Source organism: Mustelus asterias, chromosome 14 (genome assembly GCF_964213995.1).
Source record: "Mustelus asterias chromosome 14, sMusAst1.hap1.1, whole genome shotgun sequence".
NCBI classification, from domain to species: domain Eukaryota; kingdom Metazoa; phylum Chordata; class Chondrichthyes; order Carcharhiniformes; family Triakidae; genus Mustelus; species Mustelus asterias.
Genome location: NC_135814.1, coordinates 45,863,768 through 45,883,972, shown reverse-complemented (window position 1 = coordinate 45,883,972; position 20,205 = coordinate 45,863,768). Strand labels below are relative to the sequence as shown.

At 43.0% G+C, this 20,205-nt stretch overlaps 1 protein-coding gene across 2 annotated transcripts in view; it reads left to right on the top strand.

Annotated features, from left to right (window-relative positions):
* c14h7orf57 (chromosome 14 C7orf57 homolog) overlaps positions 1 to 6,942 on the top strand; it is a 70,733-nt gene extending 63,791 nt beyond the window's left edge. For both annotated transcript variants that reach the window (XM_078228332.1, XM_078228333.1), the window contains one exon: positions 6,809 to 6,942. In XM_078228332.1, the coding sequence (XP_078084458.1) occupies positions 6,809 to 6,869 (61 nt within the window). In that variant the 3' untranslated portion in view covers positions 6,870 to 6,942. The remainder of the gene's footprint in view (positions 1 to 6,808) is intronic.
* The last annotated feature ends 13,263 nt before the right edge of the window (positions 6,943 to 20,205 follow it).

Here is a 20,205-nt window from a genome sequence, read left to right as displayed (position 1 = left end):
TTCTGAGGTAACTGACACAAAAATGCGGGGAAAAAAAAATTTTTTTAGCTCACCCCTAAAACTGTCAGAAAAACTCGCAAGAACTTCCAGCCCCTGAAAGCAAACTTCTGCAAAGAGACTGAGTGTATGGTTCATTTCAAACTGACACATGTTCCTAGCCTGGTCTGCGTCATGTCCCACAATGCTCCATTTTTGTGTGATCTTCATCCCTCAGCTCCACCCGATTGAAAATGGAAGAAAAGCATGGTGACAGTTCAAAGGCAGGATAACAGAACAGTGACAGTTAAGCAACTGCCAGGGTGGTTTTGAGTCCACCGCTCATTTACAGCGTCACCAGACTGTAACACCTCACCCAAGTACCACAACACCTGCCATTGGTGCTACAGGATTTTGGGCCCCACCAGTGACAGTGAAGGATTGACAATGTAGTTCCAAATCAAGATGGTATGTGGTTTGCAAGGGTATCTGAAGGTGGTGGTGTTCCCATACAGCTGCTGCCCTTGACCTTCTAGGTGGTAAAGGTCGTCAGTTTGGAAACATGTTATCAAAAGAGCCTTGGGTAGTTACTGCAGTGGATCTTGGAGGTGTTCCACAGTGGTGGAGAGAGTGAATATCTAAGGTGTTAAATGAGATGCCAGTCAAGCAGGCTGCTTTGTCCTCGATAGTGTTGAGCTTCTTGAGTGTGGCTGGATGAGGAAAATAGAGATTATATCATCACATTCCTGACTTGTGCTTTGTAGATGGGCTTTGAGGAGTCAGGAGGGGATTATTCCCACAGAATTCCCAAACTCTGATCTACACTTGTAACCACATTGTTTATATGACTGATCCAGTTAAGTTTATGATCAGTGCCGACCCTCCCCAGAATGGTGGGGATTCAGTGATGGGAATGTTGTTGAATGTCAAAGGCGAATGTCCAGATTCTCCCTCTTTAAGATGGTCATTGCTTGACACTCATGTGGCTTGAATGCATACTATACAATGTCAGCTAGCCATCTTTTGCACATTCGCTGCTATTCCATTCAAATAATTCCAGTAAGCGAACAGTATAAATTTTCATTTGTAGACTGATTTGATTTGATCAAAGACCAGTTTTTTTTTAGTTATAATGGTGTATTTAGAAGGGTACTGTTTGATACTGTAGAGAATATCTTTCTTCTACAGACAGCTTTTATCTTAATGAAATTAGAGGCACTCCATTAATTTAAAGAGATCCATTTCTCTTTCTTTACAAGACCAGAGGCTTCATTATGTTATAAAGTGGAAACAGTAAAACCTCCATGTGAAGGGACCAAAACTGTAATTTTACCTTCTAAAATATTGGAATCACTTTATTATGTTGTGTCCCAAAATACCCAACACCTGTGAGAGTAGATATAGATCTACTCCTTTAGCTTGTTAATGACGGGACTACAGAGAAAGAACATTATTCACACTTGTATGTAATATACAGTGGGGTAGTTTTTTGACTTCACCACCTGGATGGAGTTGTGTCGAGGTGGAGTGCATGCAATTTATAGAACCTGTTTGATTTTCATTCCATTGAGTTCACTATAGGCCAGAATGTATCGCTGTAGATTTTGGTCAATGGCAATTGGTTCGAAGGTAGGAGGCAGAACTTTCTGGACACTGCCTGAAGAACCAGAGGTGAGAAGAGGAGAACTTCCTTGCACTGAAAGTTGTTATGATCTGGAATTCATTGCCTAACTATTGTGAGAATAGATTCAGTAATAATTTTCAGAAGCGATTTGGACAGATACTTGAAAGCAAAAGATTTGCAGGGATCTGGGGAAAGACCAGATTAGTAGGGCTAAATGGATTGCACTTCCAAAGAACTGGTACAGACATGATGGGCCAAATGGCCTCCTTCTATGCCATATAATTCTATGTTTCATGGGGAGTGGCTGGTATCCAGATAATTTCAGGCACTCTGTAACTGACAGCAGTTTGCTTAAGTTCAGTGCAGGTCTCGGTAAAAAGTTTTGTTTAAATCGCAGAGAAAATTGCTTCCAAACTCCAGAAATCTGAGACCTACAGAAGTGCATAATTCATGTAAATCCAGAAAATTCACGGGCGCTGTTCTTTTGCATGAGGTGAGCAGAGCTAAGTAAGTCAGCTGATCTATCTCAGAAATGGTGCAGATCGTCAAAGGAACTCATGCTTAGTTACATTTTGTTCAAGCACTGGCATAAAATTACAGGAACATTCTCTCAGTGAAACTAGCTCTACCCTTATCCTGTAATTACCCTGAAAATATCCAGGAACCTTTGGACTGTCCAGGATATTCCAGCTGCCAAGATAGATAGGAAATCTCTGGCAGGGGTATTGCAAAGTGCAATGGAATCCAGTTCCTCTGGAATAAATGTACTCTTTTCTGGTTTGGGATTTGTTTGAATGGCGATAAATGTTGCCCGCTGTCACATATCAAGGGGTATGTCTATGGGAATTTCTAGGGTGTCCTGGGAATTCTGCCCATTAAGCCTATTCTTTATTTTAGTCTTGTTCACATATATACTCCTGTGATCCAAATATCTGCAGGTGAGTGCCCTCGATATAATGCTTCAGCGATTCTGAAACCCCAATCCAGCTGGGTTTTACAGGAAACCTCAGCACTAGGATTTACGTGATTTTTTTGTTAAACTGGTCGCAGGCAGCTGAAATGTAGGGATCTCCAGGATTGTATTCTCAGGAATACTCCCTGTGCTATGTGGTAGTGAGGCAAGAAATAGGGGCGCAGAAGGCTATCAGAATTGTATCAGAGGAGTCCAATTTAAATAAGTGCGTCTACTAACTCTGGAAAGTATGTGGTTAAAATGGCAGCCCACAGAAGCTTGTCAGCCAAGTCCTGTAAGTGGGCAACCAATGTTTTAGCTACCCATCCACCCTATTCTCTCTGGGCAGGGTTAATCCTGGGTCTAATAAGTGTGTGAGAACTAGACCAATTCCAGGAATGGGCAGGTTGTCTTATGAGGGAAGGTTGGAGAAATTAGATTAGTATCCACTAGAGTTTGGAAGAGTAAGGGGTGAATCGATCGAAGCTTTTAAGATCTTGAGGGGTATTGACAAGGCGGACGTGGAGAGGATGTTTCCTCTTGTTGGAGAATCTAGAACTAGGGGTCACTATCTAAAAATAAGGGAGCGCTCAATTAAGATGGAGGTGAGGAAAAATTCATTCTCTCAGGGATTCCTTAGTAAGGGGTACAGTCAGGCACTTCTGTGACCGCAATCGAGATTCTAAGATGGTTTGTTGCCTCCTTGGTGCCAGGGTCAAGGATGTCTCTCAGCAGGCACAGGGCATTCTGAAGATGGAGGGTGAACAGCCAGTAGTCATGGTCCATGTTGGAACTAACAACATAGGTTGGAAGGAAAATGTGGTCCTGCAAAATGAGTTCAGGGAATTCGGAAGGCAGCTGAAATGTAGGGACCTCCAGGGTTGTATTCTTAGGAATACTCCCTGTGCTACCTGGTAGTGAGGCAAGAAATAAGAAGATAGTGCAACTTAATAAGTGGCTTGAGAGTTGGTGCAGGAGGGAGGGCTTCTGATTTTTAGACAACTGGGATCTCTTCCACGGCAGATGGGACCTGTACAAAAAGGATGGGTTGCATCTTAACTGGAAGGGCACTAACATCCTAGCGGAGAGATCTGATCGTGCAGTTCAAGTGGTTTTAAACTAAGAAGCAGGGAGGTGGGATCCACAGCAGTAATTCAGAGAGAACAGATGAGAGTACAGACTCACCTGATGAAGGAGCAGCACTCCAAAAGCTGGTGATTCCAAATAGATCTGCTGGACTTTAACCTGGTGTTATGAGACTTCTTACAGAGAGTACAGAGACTGTGAAGAATTCAGTGAATGTGTCCAGTAAAGCTAAGAGAAATAGGGAGAGTGTACAAAACATGACAGAATAGATGGTCTGAGGTGTGTTTGCTTTAATGCAAGGAGTATGACTGGTAAGGTGGATGAACTTAAAGCTTGGATAACTACATGGAATTATGATGTTGTGGCAATTACTGGATGAAAGAAGGGCAGGACTGGCACATTAGCATTCCAGGATTTAAATGCTTCAGACGAGATAAAGAGGGTGACAAAAGAGGTGGGAATGTTGCTTTACTGATTAGGGAGAATATCACAGCTATACAGAGGGGGGACACCTTGGTGGGATCATGCAGTGAGGCCATATGGGTAGAACTCAGGAACAGGAGATATGACATACAACAATATGAAGGATAAAGATGGCACTTTTGGGAACCCTGGATGACAAGAGAGATTACGAACTTAGTGAAAAAGAAAAAGGAGGCATACATAAATTTCAGGAAATTGAAAATGGATAAGGCTCTTGAGGAATACAACGATAGCAGGTAAGAGCTTAAACAGGGACTTCGAAGGGCAAAAAGGGGCCATGAAATGTCCTTGGCAGGCAGGATTAAGAAGAATCCCAAAGGCTTTTTATGCATATATAAGGAGGAAGAGGGTAGCTAAGGAAAGGTAGGTCCACTCAAGGACAGTGGAGGGAATTAATGTGTGGAAGCAGATGAAGTGGATGAGATCCATACTTGTCCTGAATTGTTAACAACTGACTTTTAAAAGACTCCCGCATATCGGACGTGGATTTAGCCTCAAACAGCCGTCCCCAGTCTACATTCCCTAGCTACTGCCTAATACTGTCGTAGTTAGCCTTCCTCCAGTTTAGTACTTTCACTCTGGGACTGCTTTTATCCTTTTCTACAAGTATCTTGAAACTTATAGAATTGTGATCACTATTCCCAAAATGGTCCCAGACTGAATCATCAATCACCTTGAGTACTTTGCATCATTATCCACAAAGGAGAAGGACGTGGTGGATGGTGAGTGTAGAAAGGAGGATGTTGACATACTAGGACATGTTGAGATAAAAAGGGGGGAGGTATTGGAGATTTTGAAAAGCATTAAGGTAGACAAATCCCCAGGGCCAGATAGGATCTATCCCAGGATACTGAGAGAGGCGAGGGAAGAAATTGCTGAGGCCTTGGCCACAATCTTTGTATCCTTTTTAGCCATGGGTGAGGTACCAGAGGATTGGAGAGTAGCCAACATTGTTTCTCTGTTTAAGAAGAGCAGAAAAGACAATCTGAGAAATTACAGGTCTGTGAGCCTTACATCAGTGGTGGGAAAGTATTGGAGAAGATTCCTAGGGACAGGATGTACTCACACTTGGAAGAGAATAGGCTTATTAGCAATAGGCAGCATGGTTTTGTGAAGGAGAAGTCGGTGTCTCACAAACTTGATTGAGTTCTTTGAGGAAGTGACAAAAAAAATTGACCATGGCAGGGCAGTGGATGTTGTATACATGGACTTTAGTAAAGCCTTCAATTAGGTTCCTCATGGCAGGTTGATACAGAAGGTGAAGTCATATGGGATCTGAGGTGAGCTGGTAAGATGGATACAAAACTGCCTTGGGCATAGGAAGCAGAGAGCAGCAGTGGAAGGGTACTTTTCTAACTGGAGGTCTGTGACAAGCGGTGTTCAACAAGGATCAGTGCTGGGGCCTCTGTTGTTTGAAATATATATAAATGATATGGAGGAAAATGTAGGTGGTCTGATTAGTAAATTTGCAAATGATACTAAAATGGGAGAGTAGCGGATAATGAGGAGGATTGTCAGAGGATACAGCAGGATATAAATCGGCTGGAAACCTGGGCTAAAAGATGGCAGATGGAATTTAACCCGGACAAATGTGAGGTGATGCGATTTGGATGGTCAGCTGCAGAAGGAAAGTATACAGTAAATGGTAGAGCCCTTAGAAATGTTAACATACAGAGGGATCTAGGCATACAGATCTACAGTTCCTTGAAGGTGGCAACTCAGGTGGACAAGGTGTTCAAGAAGGTGTATGGCATGCTGGCCTTCATCAGTCAGGGCATTGAGTGTAGGATTTGGAAAATCATGTTGCAGCTGTATAAGACTTTGGTTAGGCCGCATTTGGAGTATTGTGTACAATTCTGGTCGCCACACAACCGGAAGGATGTTGATGCATTGGAAATGGTGCAGAAGAGATTTACCAAGAAGTTACCTGACTTGGAGGATATGGACTATGAAGAAAGGTTGAACAAACTTGGATTGTTTTCATTGGAGCACGGAGGATGAGGGGATACCTGATAGAGGTTTACAAGATTATGACAGGCTTGGATAGAGTGGATAGTCAGAGTCCTTTTCCCAGGGTTGAAGTCTCAATTACTCGGGGGTATAGGTTGAAAGTGAGACAGGGAAAATTTAAAAGATATATGGGGCAAGTTTTTCACACAGATGATGGTGAATGCCTGGAACGTGCTGCCGGAAGAGGTGGTGGAAGCAGATTCTCTAACAACATTCAAGGGGCATCTGGACAGATACACGAATAAGCAGGGAATAGAGGGATATGGACCACTTACAGGCAAGAAAATATTAGATTAGAGAGGCATCTATGTCGGCACAGACTTGGTAGGCCAAAGGGCCTGTCCCTGTGCTGTATTTTTCTTTGTTCTCTCAGAGGGTCTTGAGTCTCTGGAACTATTTTCCTCAAAAGGCAGTGGAAGCAGACTCTTTGAGCATTTTTAAGGCAGAGCGAGGTAGATTCTTGATTAACAAGGGGATGAAAGGTTATCGGGGGTAGGCAGGAATGTGAGGTTGAGCCATGATCTTATTGAATGACAGAACAGGCTTGAGCGGCTGATGGCGTATTACTGCTTCTAATTCATATGTACATGTAAAGTTAGGTTTCCAAAAGTATTCATCGGTAGCAAACCATTACTTGTTGATGTCCGGTTTAATACAGTGTTGTTCTTGTATCCTAGGCCAGCAGATATTCCTCGGAGCGTGGAGAACCGTCTGCAGTCTGAAATTGCTCTTGCCTGAAATGGTGGCAGACGCTGGGGGAAGATAATAAATAGTTTAATGTAAAAATACTGATTGTTAATGCGGTGCTGAAATTTTTATATTTGTCATCAAATTGATATTTGAGTAAATGAATAATACATGAACATGAACGAACAAATAAAATGCTATTCTTTCACACAAAAAATACTGTTACAGTTTAGATCGCCTGCAATTTTTTTGAACCGAACTTACATTATTTCATGCGAATACAATGTTTAATGTTTAATTAAAAAGTGAAAATGTGGTTTACACTTTTCTTTTCAAATTGTATAAATGTTGAATTTGATTCCAGTAGTGCAAGACAAAATAAATGATGTGTCAAGATGAAATATGGACTCCATCTCGAATTTGACTGGCCTTAAATGGCAGACAAGAAAACCTTAGGCAGGATAAGCAGAGGGCTTAAGTGGAGGACAGCTGCCTTGCTGGCTTTTCCTGCCAGATTTTCAAGCACTTTGGAAAAAAAATTGGCAGAAGCTGGACCCACATCATGCTGGCACGGTGGGTTCACCCAGCAACCCAGACCCTAGCAGGTTAGGGCACCTTCTGAAAGGATGCCCCCATCTGAAAAAAATAAATTACAAGAAAGGATCCCCCCACGGAAACGGAACCCCCCCTTACCCCCCCTTTCCCCCCCGCCTCCTCTCCCCACCCCCCCCCCCTTCCCCTCCCTCCCACTGGGACAAGATTTCTAGCACTGAGGGAGCCCGCCAAATCCTGGCTATAAAATCACAGTGATGTCGTAATCACAGAAAATCCAGATGATCTCGAGACTTGTCGTTTTCTGGGCCTTTGCTGCAATTGAAGCCTACGTAGATAACTGCATTGAGGTATATATGGAGGGAAAGGCAAGTGTCCTGTAGAGAACTAAGCTCTGTCCTAAATTCCAAGAACTTGGGGTGGTTATTTCTGGAAATCAGCTGTAACTAGGTGGGCAGGTGGGAAGCGGGCCATGGACTCCACCCCACTGATGGCGTTTGTATTCAGCAGTGGGGGGAAAGGAGCAAGATTCCCGGTGAAATTAAGAGAGAATCTGAGATCAAGGCAGTGAGTTTAATGCTTTCTGTGGTGCAAGCCTGTAGAAAAGTAAATATTTTGATAATTTCTGTTCCCCTGCTTTTCCCCTTTGCAGTTTCCCCAGCCATGCACCTCCTGTAGCCAGAAAGGAAAATAACAAGCAGTCCACTACTCCTGAGTTGCTGCTGGGGGGGGGCTCGTGAGTGTAGATCAGTAACTGAGAGTTGGATTTATTTACTGTAGGGAGATATCTGCTTATCCTTCACAACAATGTGACTAAAATTGACAACTTTCTGAAGTCAGGTAACAAAGCTCTATCCTGTTACTCTGGCAGTGCACACTCTTGTTCTTTGAGCCAAATAGATGTAAGCAACCGAAGGAATGGACAACCTTTTCTTCAGAAAGGAAATCAGAGGAATGTGCTCATGCTTGCAGGTAAATCTGTGTTAAATGACTTTTCAGCATCATCCCATTTCTGAAATTTGTAAATAGAGACAAAGAAGCTGGACTATTGGCTCTATTTTAAGGGTAAAACATGTTTTGGTAATGTCAGGCATTATTTTACCAGACCTACAATCAAATCTTGAACTAATTTCAAGATCTCTCCATGTCACTAGAGATTTGCAGTAAAAAAAACCTCATATTCTTGCCGCATTAGATTGTTTGAATTGATAAATCAAGGATGATCTATCGTAAACTCAGTCCTGAGCAAAGAGTTGATTTGATAAATGCGTACAGAGCGCCACTCCATCTGGTTGTACACGTCTGCAGATCAATCGCATCCTTCACACAATTTACTCTCCTTAAAAATGAGTGGATGAAAAATAATGCGGAGCACGTCTGCAATTTCCTGTCAGTGAGAGAGGTGCCATGCCAGGAGTGTGCATCAGTGTAAGTGGGTTTTAGGTGTTTATTCCAGACTGAAGGGCTCCTTTGTTTTTTCAGAGTTTGCTCAGGACTGAGTTTACCATAGATCATCCTTGATTTATCAATTCAAACACTCGAATGCGGCAAGAATATGAGGTTTTTTTTACTGCAAATCTCTAGTGACATGGAGGGATCTTGAAATTAGTTCAAGATTTGATTGTAGGTCTGGTAAAATAATGCCTGACATTACCAAAACATGTTTTACCCTTAAAATAGAGCCAATAGTCCAGCTTCTTTGTCTCTATTTACAAATTTCAGAAATGGGATGATGCTGAAAAGTCATTTAACACAGATTTACCTGCAGGATGTGGGAGATGCTGCCTGACAAAGAAATAAACTCACCTGCGAGTTCTTTATTTTTTGAATGAAACATCCTCCATGTTTTGTACACTCTTGTCAGATGCCATTCTACCAAGCTTTGCATTTATACTGTATCAGGTGTCTCTGCACATTCTGGGTGTCCTGGACAATAATTGACGTATTCGCTCAAAGGAAAGAACTTTACATAATTCTGGAAGAGAGACCCACATAGCAACCATTTCAGTAACATCAAAGGGACTACATTCACTAAGTAATTCCAGGCTTATATTTGTTTGTAGAGGATGATTCATGTAATCATAGAATCTTATAGCTTAGGTTCCAATGCCAGATCGTTAGCCGAGCTGTCCAATTAGACTCACTCCCCCATCCTTTCCTCAGCCGTCTCACTTATTTTCCCCATTGCATTCCCAATCACAACTCACTGTATAAAAGAAATCCTCATCTTGCCCCTGGATCTTTTGCCAACAGTCTGATATCTATCAGCTCTGGTTATTGGCATTGGTTATTGGTCACGGGCATTCGGCCTCTGATCTTCGGGTAAGCATTCTTCAAGGCGGCCTTCACGACACACGACAGCGCAGAGTCACTGAGCAGAAACTGATAGCCAGGTTCCGCACCCATGAGGACGGCCTAAACCGGGATCTTGGGTTCATGTCACACTATCTGTAACCCCCACAACTTGCCTGGACTTGCAAAATCTCACTAACTGTCCTGTCTGGAGACAATACACATCTCTTTAACCTGTGCTTAATGCTCTCTCCACTCACATTACCTGTACCTTTAAGACTTGATTACCTGTAAAGACTCGCATTCCAATCACTATTCTGTAAATTGAGTTTGTGTCTTTATATGCCCTGTTTGCTGTTTGTGAACAGATCTCCCACTCACCTGACGAAGGAGCAGAGCTCCGAAAGCTAGTGGCGTTTGCTACCAAATAAACCTGTTGGACTTTAACCTGGTGTTGTGGGACTTCTTACTGTGTTTACCCCAGTCCAACGCCAGCATCTCCACATACTGGCTCTCCTGCCAGTGGAAACAGCTTTTCTTTATTCCAGAAAAACGCTTCATAATTTTGAATACTGCTATTAAATCACCTTGTGACCCCCCTCGGCTCTCATGTAAAGAACCCCAGTTACTTTAGTTCTTCTAGGAAATTGAAGTCCTGCATTTATGACACTGATGCACCATCAATCGAGCAAAGACTAGTTTGTATGCAAGAACAAATAGGCTTTTATTAGCAAAAGACTTGGAACACACCCATGCCGATGAACTGGTCCAGACTGAGGCAGTGGGGTGGGGAGCCTTTATACCTGGACCAGGGGGAGAGGAGTCTCGGATAGGGCCGGCAGGGATGTGTCCAGGCATGTCACATATACAGGTAATAAGTTAACAGTGGTTTACCACAGACACCATTCTAATAAATCTTCTCCTATTCTAACTGTGGTCTTGATATCTTTCCTGAAGAATTTGTGTCCAGAATTCAGCACAGTTCTCCAGCTGGGGCCTAACTTGTGGAAGAAGATCCTGTAATCATTAAGAGGGTGAAAGGTAGCAGGATTGGGTTCCTCCAGCTCACCTGAAAACCCCAACACCAGCAGGATAGCTGGGGCAGTTGAGTTATATCATCGGTCACTCAGTGACATCACTCTGATTGGAACTAGTCGGGGGCCTTTGATCAGAATTTGCCAGTGCTCCAGGAGCGAGAAGCCAGGGGCGGCACTGTCTCGAAGCAGCATTTGCAGACATGGCCCCGATTTGAAACTCTTTCATATATGAGGAAGGTATTACAAAAATGAGAGGCTCTGAGAATTAGCAGAGAGTGTTGCATCCTGCAAGTGGGCCTGCTGATCTCTCCAGTTCTGCCCCAGTGTAAATTTATATATCCAGTGGCTGTTCAGTAACATAGAAATCATCAAATCATAGAATGGTTACAACACTGAAGCAGACCATTTGGCCCGTCATGTCCACGATGGCTCTTCACAAGAGCAACTCAGCTCATCCCACTCCACTGTACTCCCCCTGTAGCCCCACAAATGCTTTCTCTTCAAGCACTTATCTGGCATGGTGGCACAATGGTTAGCACTGCTGCCTCACAGCACAGGGACCCGGCTTTGATTCCAGCCTTGAGTCACTGTCTGGGTGGAGTTTGCATATTCTCCTCATGTTAGCATGGGTTTCCTCTGGGTGCTGCGGTTTCCTCCAAAGATGTGCAATTTAGAATGATTGCCTGGTCAGTAGGAGCCTTGAAGGTGTACAGCTTTGCAGTTGATTACACCCTAAACATGGGAGAAACCAGCAATTGCCCCAAAACCTACTGTCTTAGCCTGATTGGCTGAATTTGTGTGAAATTGCATATATTGGCCAATCATCAAATATGGCAGCCATAACCAGCCTGATGCAGCAATGCGCCACAGAATGTGAAATCTCCCAACATCTCCTGGAATGATCCTGAGACTTACAAGTTAAAAAACACAGTTGGTTTTTTTCACCCACACGTAATGTGCACCCATCACTTCCCTTTGGGTCCTTCTCCATCAATGTGTACAGCTCCCTGACTGCCTCCCTGTAGAGGCACAGTCTACGGTCACACTGCTGCTCTGATAGGAAGCAGAGCCTTGATCGGTAAACTCTCTCTGGTGGGTAGCATCTTCTTCACACACGAGGCTGGTTGCGTGCCCATGTGCGCCCTCGTTGTCTGCGCCCCTTCCACCCTCATGAATCCCCAGCCCCTCTGCATGTTGGAGCTCCACTCACTGTAAGGTAAAATTTATTTATTAGTCACAAATAAGGCTTACATTAACACTGCAATGAGGTTACTGTGAGATTCCCCTAGTCGCCACACTCCGGTGCCTGTTCGGGTCAATGCACCTAACCAGCACGTCTTTCAGAATGTGGGAGGAAACCGGAACACCTGGAGGAAACCCACGCAGACACGGGGAGAACGTGCAGACTCCGCACAGACAGTGACCCAAGTCAGGAATCGAACCCGGGTCCCTGGCACTGTGAAGCAGCAGTGCTAACCACTGTGCCACTGTGCCGCCCCAGTTGCACCCCCCTCACCCTCTCATGATTCACCTCACTGGGAATCTCAAAGCCAGAGTGCATGGGACCCATGATAACTTACAGTGCTCGTCTCTTGAAGATTTCTCTCCTTTTAGTTTCCTCTTATGCCTTCAATATGTTCAGAAAGTTTGTTCAGCCTTCAGCTTGTCATCCTGTGCTTCATTCATTCTTAACCTCCCTGCACTGCAACGCTTCTTATTGTAACGTCTGTAAACTCCAGCCAGCACTGATCTGCCTCTCAGCTCCTGCCTACGTTTGGCTGACGAGGTTCTGAAGCTCATTTCTTCACATGCATCCCTGGAAACATCTGGAAACCTCTGGAAAATACCCATTAATTGGCTTGTTGACAGGCTCAATGCCTGCCTGCCACCAATAAGCAAAGTCTGCACCCGACAGCCCAGCTGCTTCAGAAAACCTCCGCAGCACTGGGAATGCATTGGCTGGAATTTTACCGGCCAGCCCGCCACGGGAATTGGAACAGGCGAGGGGCGGACCATGGAAAGGTTCATTGACCTCGGGTGGGATTTTACAGTTTCAGTATGAGTGAGACCATAAATTTCTACCCACTGAGTTCTGTCTCAATGAGTTGCCCCGCCATTTTGTCAGTCCACCTGCTTCCCAGCCAGTTGCCTGAAGTGCAGGAAAATTCTGCCCAACGACTCACAAGCACAATGAGTAAAACATTGCCCACAATTTATTATAGCTCTTCACGTCTGCGACTTCGTTGACATTCTGTAAAATGCAGAGAACTGGTTGTTGCTAATAACATTGTGCAACATATCCCAAGGACAGAATGAACCTATAGCATGTGTTATGAAACCCATAGTTCCTTGACCTTGTCAATAGAATTTATGCTTTGACAAGTCATTGTTTACAATTGGACTGGAGTTCGTCATCTTCAACACTAGAGCCAAAACAGTGGAAAACAGCTCCAAGAAAAGCATGTTAAGTTTTACAGTACTTTACCAGAACCACATGCTTAATTAGAGGGTTCAGATCTGGTCATGGATCACAAGAAACATATTTGAGCCCTAGAGGCTATGCACAAGAGTTTAATCCCATGCTAATCAGAAAAATGTGCAGAAACATGTGACTTCTCAATCTTTATGGGGTGTTTGGAGTAGTGGCTTTATTACAGGTATGTGAAGTTTTATAGAAGATGTAGATCTGGGTCGCTGCCTCAACTTAAAGCATGACATCAGAATGGGGCACTAAACCAAATGCAAATTTAGGATTGAATGTAAAGGGAATAGTGGAGACAAATTCCTATGACTTGCTTATAAAAATTTGTATTTTTTCGTTCTTTTAACCGTAGCAAATTACCCCAAGGCACTTCACGGGAATATTACCAAATAAAATTTGATACTCAGCCACACAACAAGCTGATCAAAACCTTAGTCAGAGAGAGGTGTATCTCAAGAGGGGAGAGAGCGGTGTGGAGAGTTAGGTAGAGAACTCCAGGCTCCGCCAATGGTGGAGCAAAGGAAATTGGTGATGTGCAAGAGGCCAAATGCGGAGCTAGTATAGCCTCCAAGGGAGAGGGATATGCCCAGGCAGTGCCCTGGCCCCAACCTGGGTGGCACAATCTGGGTGGCACTGCTGGGCCTGTGCCAGCTGTGGGCCCCCTAGGGAGCCCTGGACCAGGGGTGGTGGGGGGTGTTATAATGTAACCAATGATAGCATTGGAATCTGTTGTAATGTAACCAATGGTAACATGCTGTGAGAGTCAGCTGATCCAGTATAAATAGAAAGCAGATGGAGATTGTGCGGAGCTGTGTGGCCCAGGTGTGGCCTGAGTGTTGTGTAATGAAGTTTCTTTATTAAACCTTTTTCTTTGATTTACTTTGCGAAGTTAGTTCTTTTATTGCTTGCAACTGAAGTATCCTTACTGCTGGATGAATGGGGGGTGCGGTCACAGGAATGCAGTATATTTCTTAAATGGTGAGTTATTAGGAAATGTTGATGTCGGTGACCTCATTCATGAGTCGCTGAAAGATCAATGCAGGTGCTGTTAAGAATTAGAAAGGTAAATATTACATTGACCTTTATTGCAAGAGGATTGCTGCAATTGCAGGAAAGATATATCTCTTGGCTGGGGATTCAGAAACAGAGGCAGTCGCAGAATAAGAGTAGACCATTTAACACAGATGAGGTGGAAATTCTTCACTGAGAGAGTGATGAATCTTTGGAGTTCTCCAACCCACAGGACTGTATAGAGGCTCATCATTGTATTTTGTGTCAGATAAAAGCAGTGTTCTCAATCTCCAACCCATTAATAACCCTGATGTTGAGAAACCATTCTATAGTGGTGACGTCCAAAAACTCATAAGAGCTAGGTTAAGATCCTTGTTTTTCTTTAATAACTCCTAAATTATTCTAAACCCCTCTTTTGGCCTCTCCATTTGCTTGAGGACAGTGAAGTGAATTGGTAACATAAATAAAGACATATTCGTTTGCAAAATTCTAGATTTGTTCATTTGCAAGGTGCAGTCCATTGCGGGCACCCTGCTGATGTTAACTGCAAGGGTATCCAAAAACCCTGAAGGGTAACTTAGAACACATGGTAAATATTTTAAATTTGTCTACTGTGAGAAAAAATGTGCAAACCAGGAAGGAAAATTCTAGTCTTGTTGTGATCAAATAATGAGTAATATTTATTAACTTTAAAAAAACACATGACAAGGAAGACCATAATACATTACAACAATACACTTAACTACACTAATGACTATACATACACAGTCGTCTGAATTCTACAGCCCCACCACCACAGGAATCGGAACGAGCGAGGGATGGACAATAGAACATAGAACATAGAACATTACAGCGCAGTACAGGCCCTTCGGCCCTCGATGTTGCGCCGACCAGTGAAACCAATCTAAAGCCCATCTAACCTACACTATTCCAATATCATCCATATGTTTATCCAATAACCATTTGAATGCTCTTAATGTTGACGAGTCTACTACTTCTGCAGGCAGGGCCTTCCACGCCCTTACTACTCTCTGAATAACGAACCTACCTCTAACATCTGTCCTATATCTATCACCCCTCAATTTAAAGCTATGTCCCTTAGTGTTAGCCATCACCATCCGAGGAAAAAGGCTCTCACTATCCACCCTATCTAATCCTCTGATCATCTTGTATGCCTCTATTAAGTCACCTCTTAACCTTCTCTCTAATGAAAACAATCTCAAGCCCCTCAGCCTTTCCTCATACGATTTTCCCACCATACCAGGCAACATCCTGGTAAATCTCCTCTGCACCCTTTCCAACACTTCCACATCCTTCCTATAATGCGGCGACCAGAACTGTACGCAATACTCCAAGTGCGGCCGCACCAGAGTTTTGTACAGTTGCAACATGACCTCCTGGCTCCGAAACTCAATCCCTCTACCAATAAAAGCTAACACACCGTACGCCTTCTTAACCACCCTATCAACCTGGGTGCCAACTTTCAGGGATCTATGCACATGGACACCCAGATCTCTCTGTTCATCCACACTACCAAGTATCTTACCATTAGCCCAGTACTCTGTATTCCTGTTACTCCTTCCAAAGTGAATCACTTTGCACTTTTCCGCTTTAAACTCCATTTGCCACCTCTCAGCCCAGCTCTGCAGCTTATCTATGGAAAGGTCCGTTGACCTCAGGTGGGATTTTACAGTTTTGGGACGACCTAGCCCATAAATCCCACCCAGTACCTCACCTCCTTTCCCACTACCTATGTTTTCTGAATTCTGAGAAATGCCCCTTTTTCCAAACAACATCCAATGTTATATGAACTAAATCCAACATTTAGCTATCACCCCACAGGTTTGAGCAAGCTATCTTCAGTTTCAGCATAGAAATTCTTCACTGTTTGAATTTTGATTTTGAACAGCATTCTTTAAGTGACAACTTGTTTTTCAGGAGAGCCTGTTTTCCCTAGCTGGTGTGGCTATGATGGTAGATGTTTCCCTACTGGCTTTTCCAGTTATCTTGCTATGGATATATAATTTTTTTCCCTTGGATGTTACTCACTCCATGGACCAGGCTTTAGCACATAGCAACAAATTACTCCCATATCTCACCACTGAAGTGACCTCTTTTATACATCATTGTTTTCCCCTAGTCACTTAGGTAAACATTAATTCACATATCAAAACACCCCTTCAGACAGCTGTACTTATCAGTTCCGCCTTTTATCCCATTTCTTTATTTTTTAATCTTGATTTTCCTCAATTCTTAACACTGCAATGTCCAGAATGTCATTTGTTGAATAAATGTTTTTGGGGGATTGAATGTCTGTTTCTATCCTGATATTATGCAATCTTTTTAGGTCAATCATTTGTGAGTCGTAATAACAATAAGGAAGGGCTTCCCCTTAAATTCAAATAAAACCATTCCTAGGTGCTCACACACTCTTGGTGGAAAAGAACAAGGCAATATAACAGTGGTTCCTTCTGTTCCTGGACGGTAATGGCACAGGTAATTTTAATTCATTCGTGGGACATGGGCATCGCTGGCTGGCCAGTATTTATTATGATGTGGAGATGCCGGCGTTGGACTGGGGTAAACACAGTAAGAAGTTTAACAACACCAGGTTAAAGTCCAACAGACTGTCCTGTCTGAAGACAATTCACATCTCTTTAACCTGTCTGAATGCTCTCTCCACTCACATTGTTTGTACCTTTAAGATTTGATTAGCTGTAAGTATTCGCATTCCAACCATTATTCTGTAAATTGAGTTTGTGTCTTTACATGCCCTGTTTGTGAACAGAATTCCCACTCACCTGAAGAAGGAGCTTAAGGCTCCGAAAGCTTGTGGCTTTTGCTACCAAATAAACCTGTTGGACTTTAACCTGGTGTTGTTAAATTTCTTACAGTATTTATTACCCATCCCTAGTTGCCCGAGGGCAGTTGAGAGTCAACCACATTGTGACTCTGGAGTCATTTGTAGGCCATGCCAGGTAAGGATGGCAGATTTCCTTCCCTAAAGGACATTAGTGAACCAGATGGGTTTTTCGACAATCGACAATGGTTTCATGGTCATCAGTGGATTCTTAATTCCAGATTCTTTTTTATTGAATTCAAATTCCACCATCTGCCATGGTGGCATTCAAACCTGGGTCCCCAGAACATTAGCTGAGTTTCTGGATTAATAGTCTAGCAATAATACCACAGGGCCATTGCCTCCCCATTGTTAGAAAGCATTTCTACTATAGAGTGAGTAATGCCCGACTACCAGACAGATTGCTGTGCTCTCACATGACATTTTGTAACTCCTCAATGTCTTTGGTGAAGTCTTTGAAGAATATTAAACTCTTAAAGGGCCCACAAAGTAACCAACCTCTCATTGAAGACCAATATGTCATCAATGACGGTAGGGTACTTGTGCTGTTCAAAATATTGCTGTAGTGTCGGATTACTGGCAGCATTATCTGGCCATCTTTCCAGATAATATTCTCGGATTTGAAGACATTCTTCATCCAGTTTCTAGGATTCTTTATTTCCTGCAACTTTCTTGCAGTAGCTGGTAAGTGCTCAGTGATTAAGGACGTATATGCTTCTACCTCCTCAATGAAGTGTAAATCCTCTTGCTCAGTTCCTTCTGATGATATTCATGAAAGTTGTTGTTTGACATTTTCCTTACACATTTTCTGTGATGGAGCTGTATCTCATCAATCTTAACCTGAATCACTGGATTCTGAGCAGCATTTTCACAATTTCTTTCATGTTCAGAAGGGTGACTAATGATTTATGTCCTGTTTTGATTTTGAACATAATCCCATGGCATAGTCTAAATATTTTTCACACACTCACATTGCTCCCAAAGCTTCCTTTTTTATCACGGTGTCTCATTGTTCTGTTTCTGTTAGTGTGCTGGAGACGTAGTAGACTTGTCCACGCTTACCATCTTTTTGGACTTGAAATAGTACTGCCCCTAGACCTGTAGATGACACTTTTGTTGTTACTATGGTTGGTACGCTTGGGTTCTAATGTGCCAAAGTTTCAGAAGAGATTACAAGTTGTTTCATCCTTTTGAAAGCATTTTGCTGGTCCACATTTCAGCACCACTGCTGGCCCTGTCTTAAAAGCCATCTCAAGAGTTCATTGACCTCTGCTAAATTCAGTAGGTACTTGTCCACTTGGGTTCATCATCCCTAGGAATCCCTGAAGCTCAGTTATGTTCCTGGGTTGCTGAAATTCTCTGATCAATTTCATTTGTGCAGATCGACTGTGATTCCAATGGCTTATACAATATGACCATGAAACTTAATCATGGGGGTTTGGCAAACTCGCATTAGACCTCTCTCTCTCTTATACACACACACACACACATTCTTGTAGGTAGATCCATATGATCATTCTCAGCAGCAGTGCAATCAATAGCTGAACAATGTACCCTGGGTCGGATTTTTAAAATTAAATCAATTCATTGTATCAGGCTTATCCTCTCTCCATATCACAGCCACCTTGTTTAGCAGCTGTCACCTCACTTTAATTAAAAAAGCCAATAAACCCACTGCCAAACCTATTCTGGATATATTAGCAGAAGAGAATATTATTCATGGTGTTCACAGCTACAGATTCAGGGTTGAGGATCTGTTGATTCAAGCCTTAGCCAGTAGCTAGTATTGCTTCTATTTCACCTGCTTGATAAGATGCTGTGTCAATTGCAAGACACAGTGCCACACAAAATTCAAAATGGTGCGGTTGGTGGACCTAATTTTCCCTACACTGGAGTAAAGGTGTGCTTCCTCTGCATCCAGATGTTGCACCAGTGCATTGTCACTGAACTTGGGGACATTAGGCCTCTTTCCTTTGCAGCCATCACTCTCTTCGAACAGTCCTGGGCTGTAGACAGTGAAGGATGTTTACTGGTGCAGTTTAAACATGGTGCCCAGAAAGATGATCTGATGAGGACACGGCAGGGCAGACCTGGCCCATCATGAAATCCAACATGATTCCTGATCATGTATTTTACTGAGATGAAAAGCAGACAATCTGGTGCAGAAACTCCCCATTCTGCCGACAGGAAATGTGTCATTTTTTCCCACCTGCCGCCACTCTTTGTCTCGGGAGCAGAAAATCCCACCCCTCGTGCATTTGAATAGAAAAATATACAAAGCAGGAGCAGAAGAAGGCCATTCGGCCCTCATGAACTTGCTCTACCATTCAATAACATCATAGCTGATCTGTTGTGTTTCAAATTCCCATCTACCCCCAATAACCTTTTATTACCTTGCCTAGCAAGAACATATCTTCTTCCGCCTTAAAAATCTTCAATAACCCCACCACTTTGTCTTCTGAGGCAGAGAGTTCCAAAGTCACACAGCTCTCAGAGAAAAAAAAATCTGCTCAACTCTGTCCTATCAGGGCGACTCCTAATTTTAAAACATTGCCCTCTAGCTGTGAACTCAACTACTTTTTGATGTTTCTTCCCAAACGAAACAAATTCACATTTTCCCACATTATGCTCCATCTGCCAGATTTTTCCCCACTCACTCAACCTATCTATATCTGTCTGCAACTCCTAATATCTTATTTAAAACATACTTTGCTATCTATCATTGTGTCATCTGCAAACTTAGCTACCATGCCTTCACTCCTCTCATCTAAGTAATTTGAAATCCCAGCACAGACCCCGGCAGCACTCCACCTGTCACATCATGCCAATCAGAATAAAGACCGATTTATGCATACTCTGCTTTGTACCAGCCAGCCAATCTTCTATCCGTGCCAGTATGTTACCCAAGTATCTTCACTTAAGGTGGAATTGGCCAAAGGTGATGGGGTGTCTGTAGCCAAGAGCTTGTCAATTGCTTGTTGTGCACCTTGGAAAGCTATAGAATGAATATAGAATTCCAGTGGAATAGAAGTCATTTTTTTCGGTGTATAATGCAACTGTTTCTGTCCTTAATTCATCTATTTACAATATAAAGCAAATTCAGAGATCAGTAGCAAATTGGAACAACTACACATACATAATATTTATGTATGT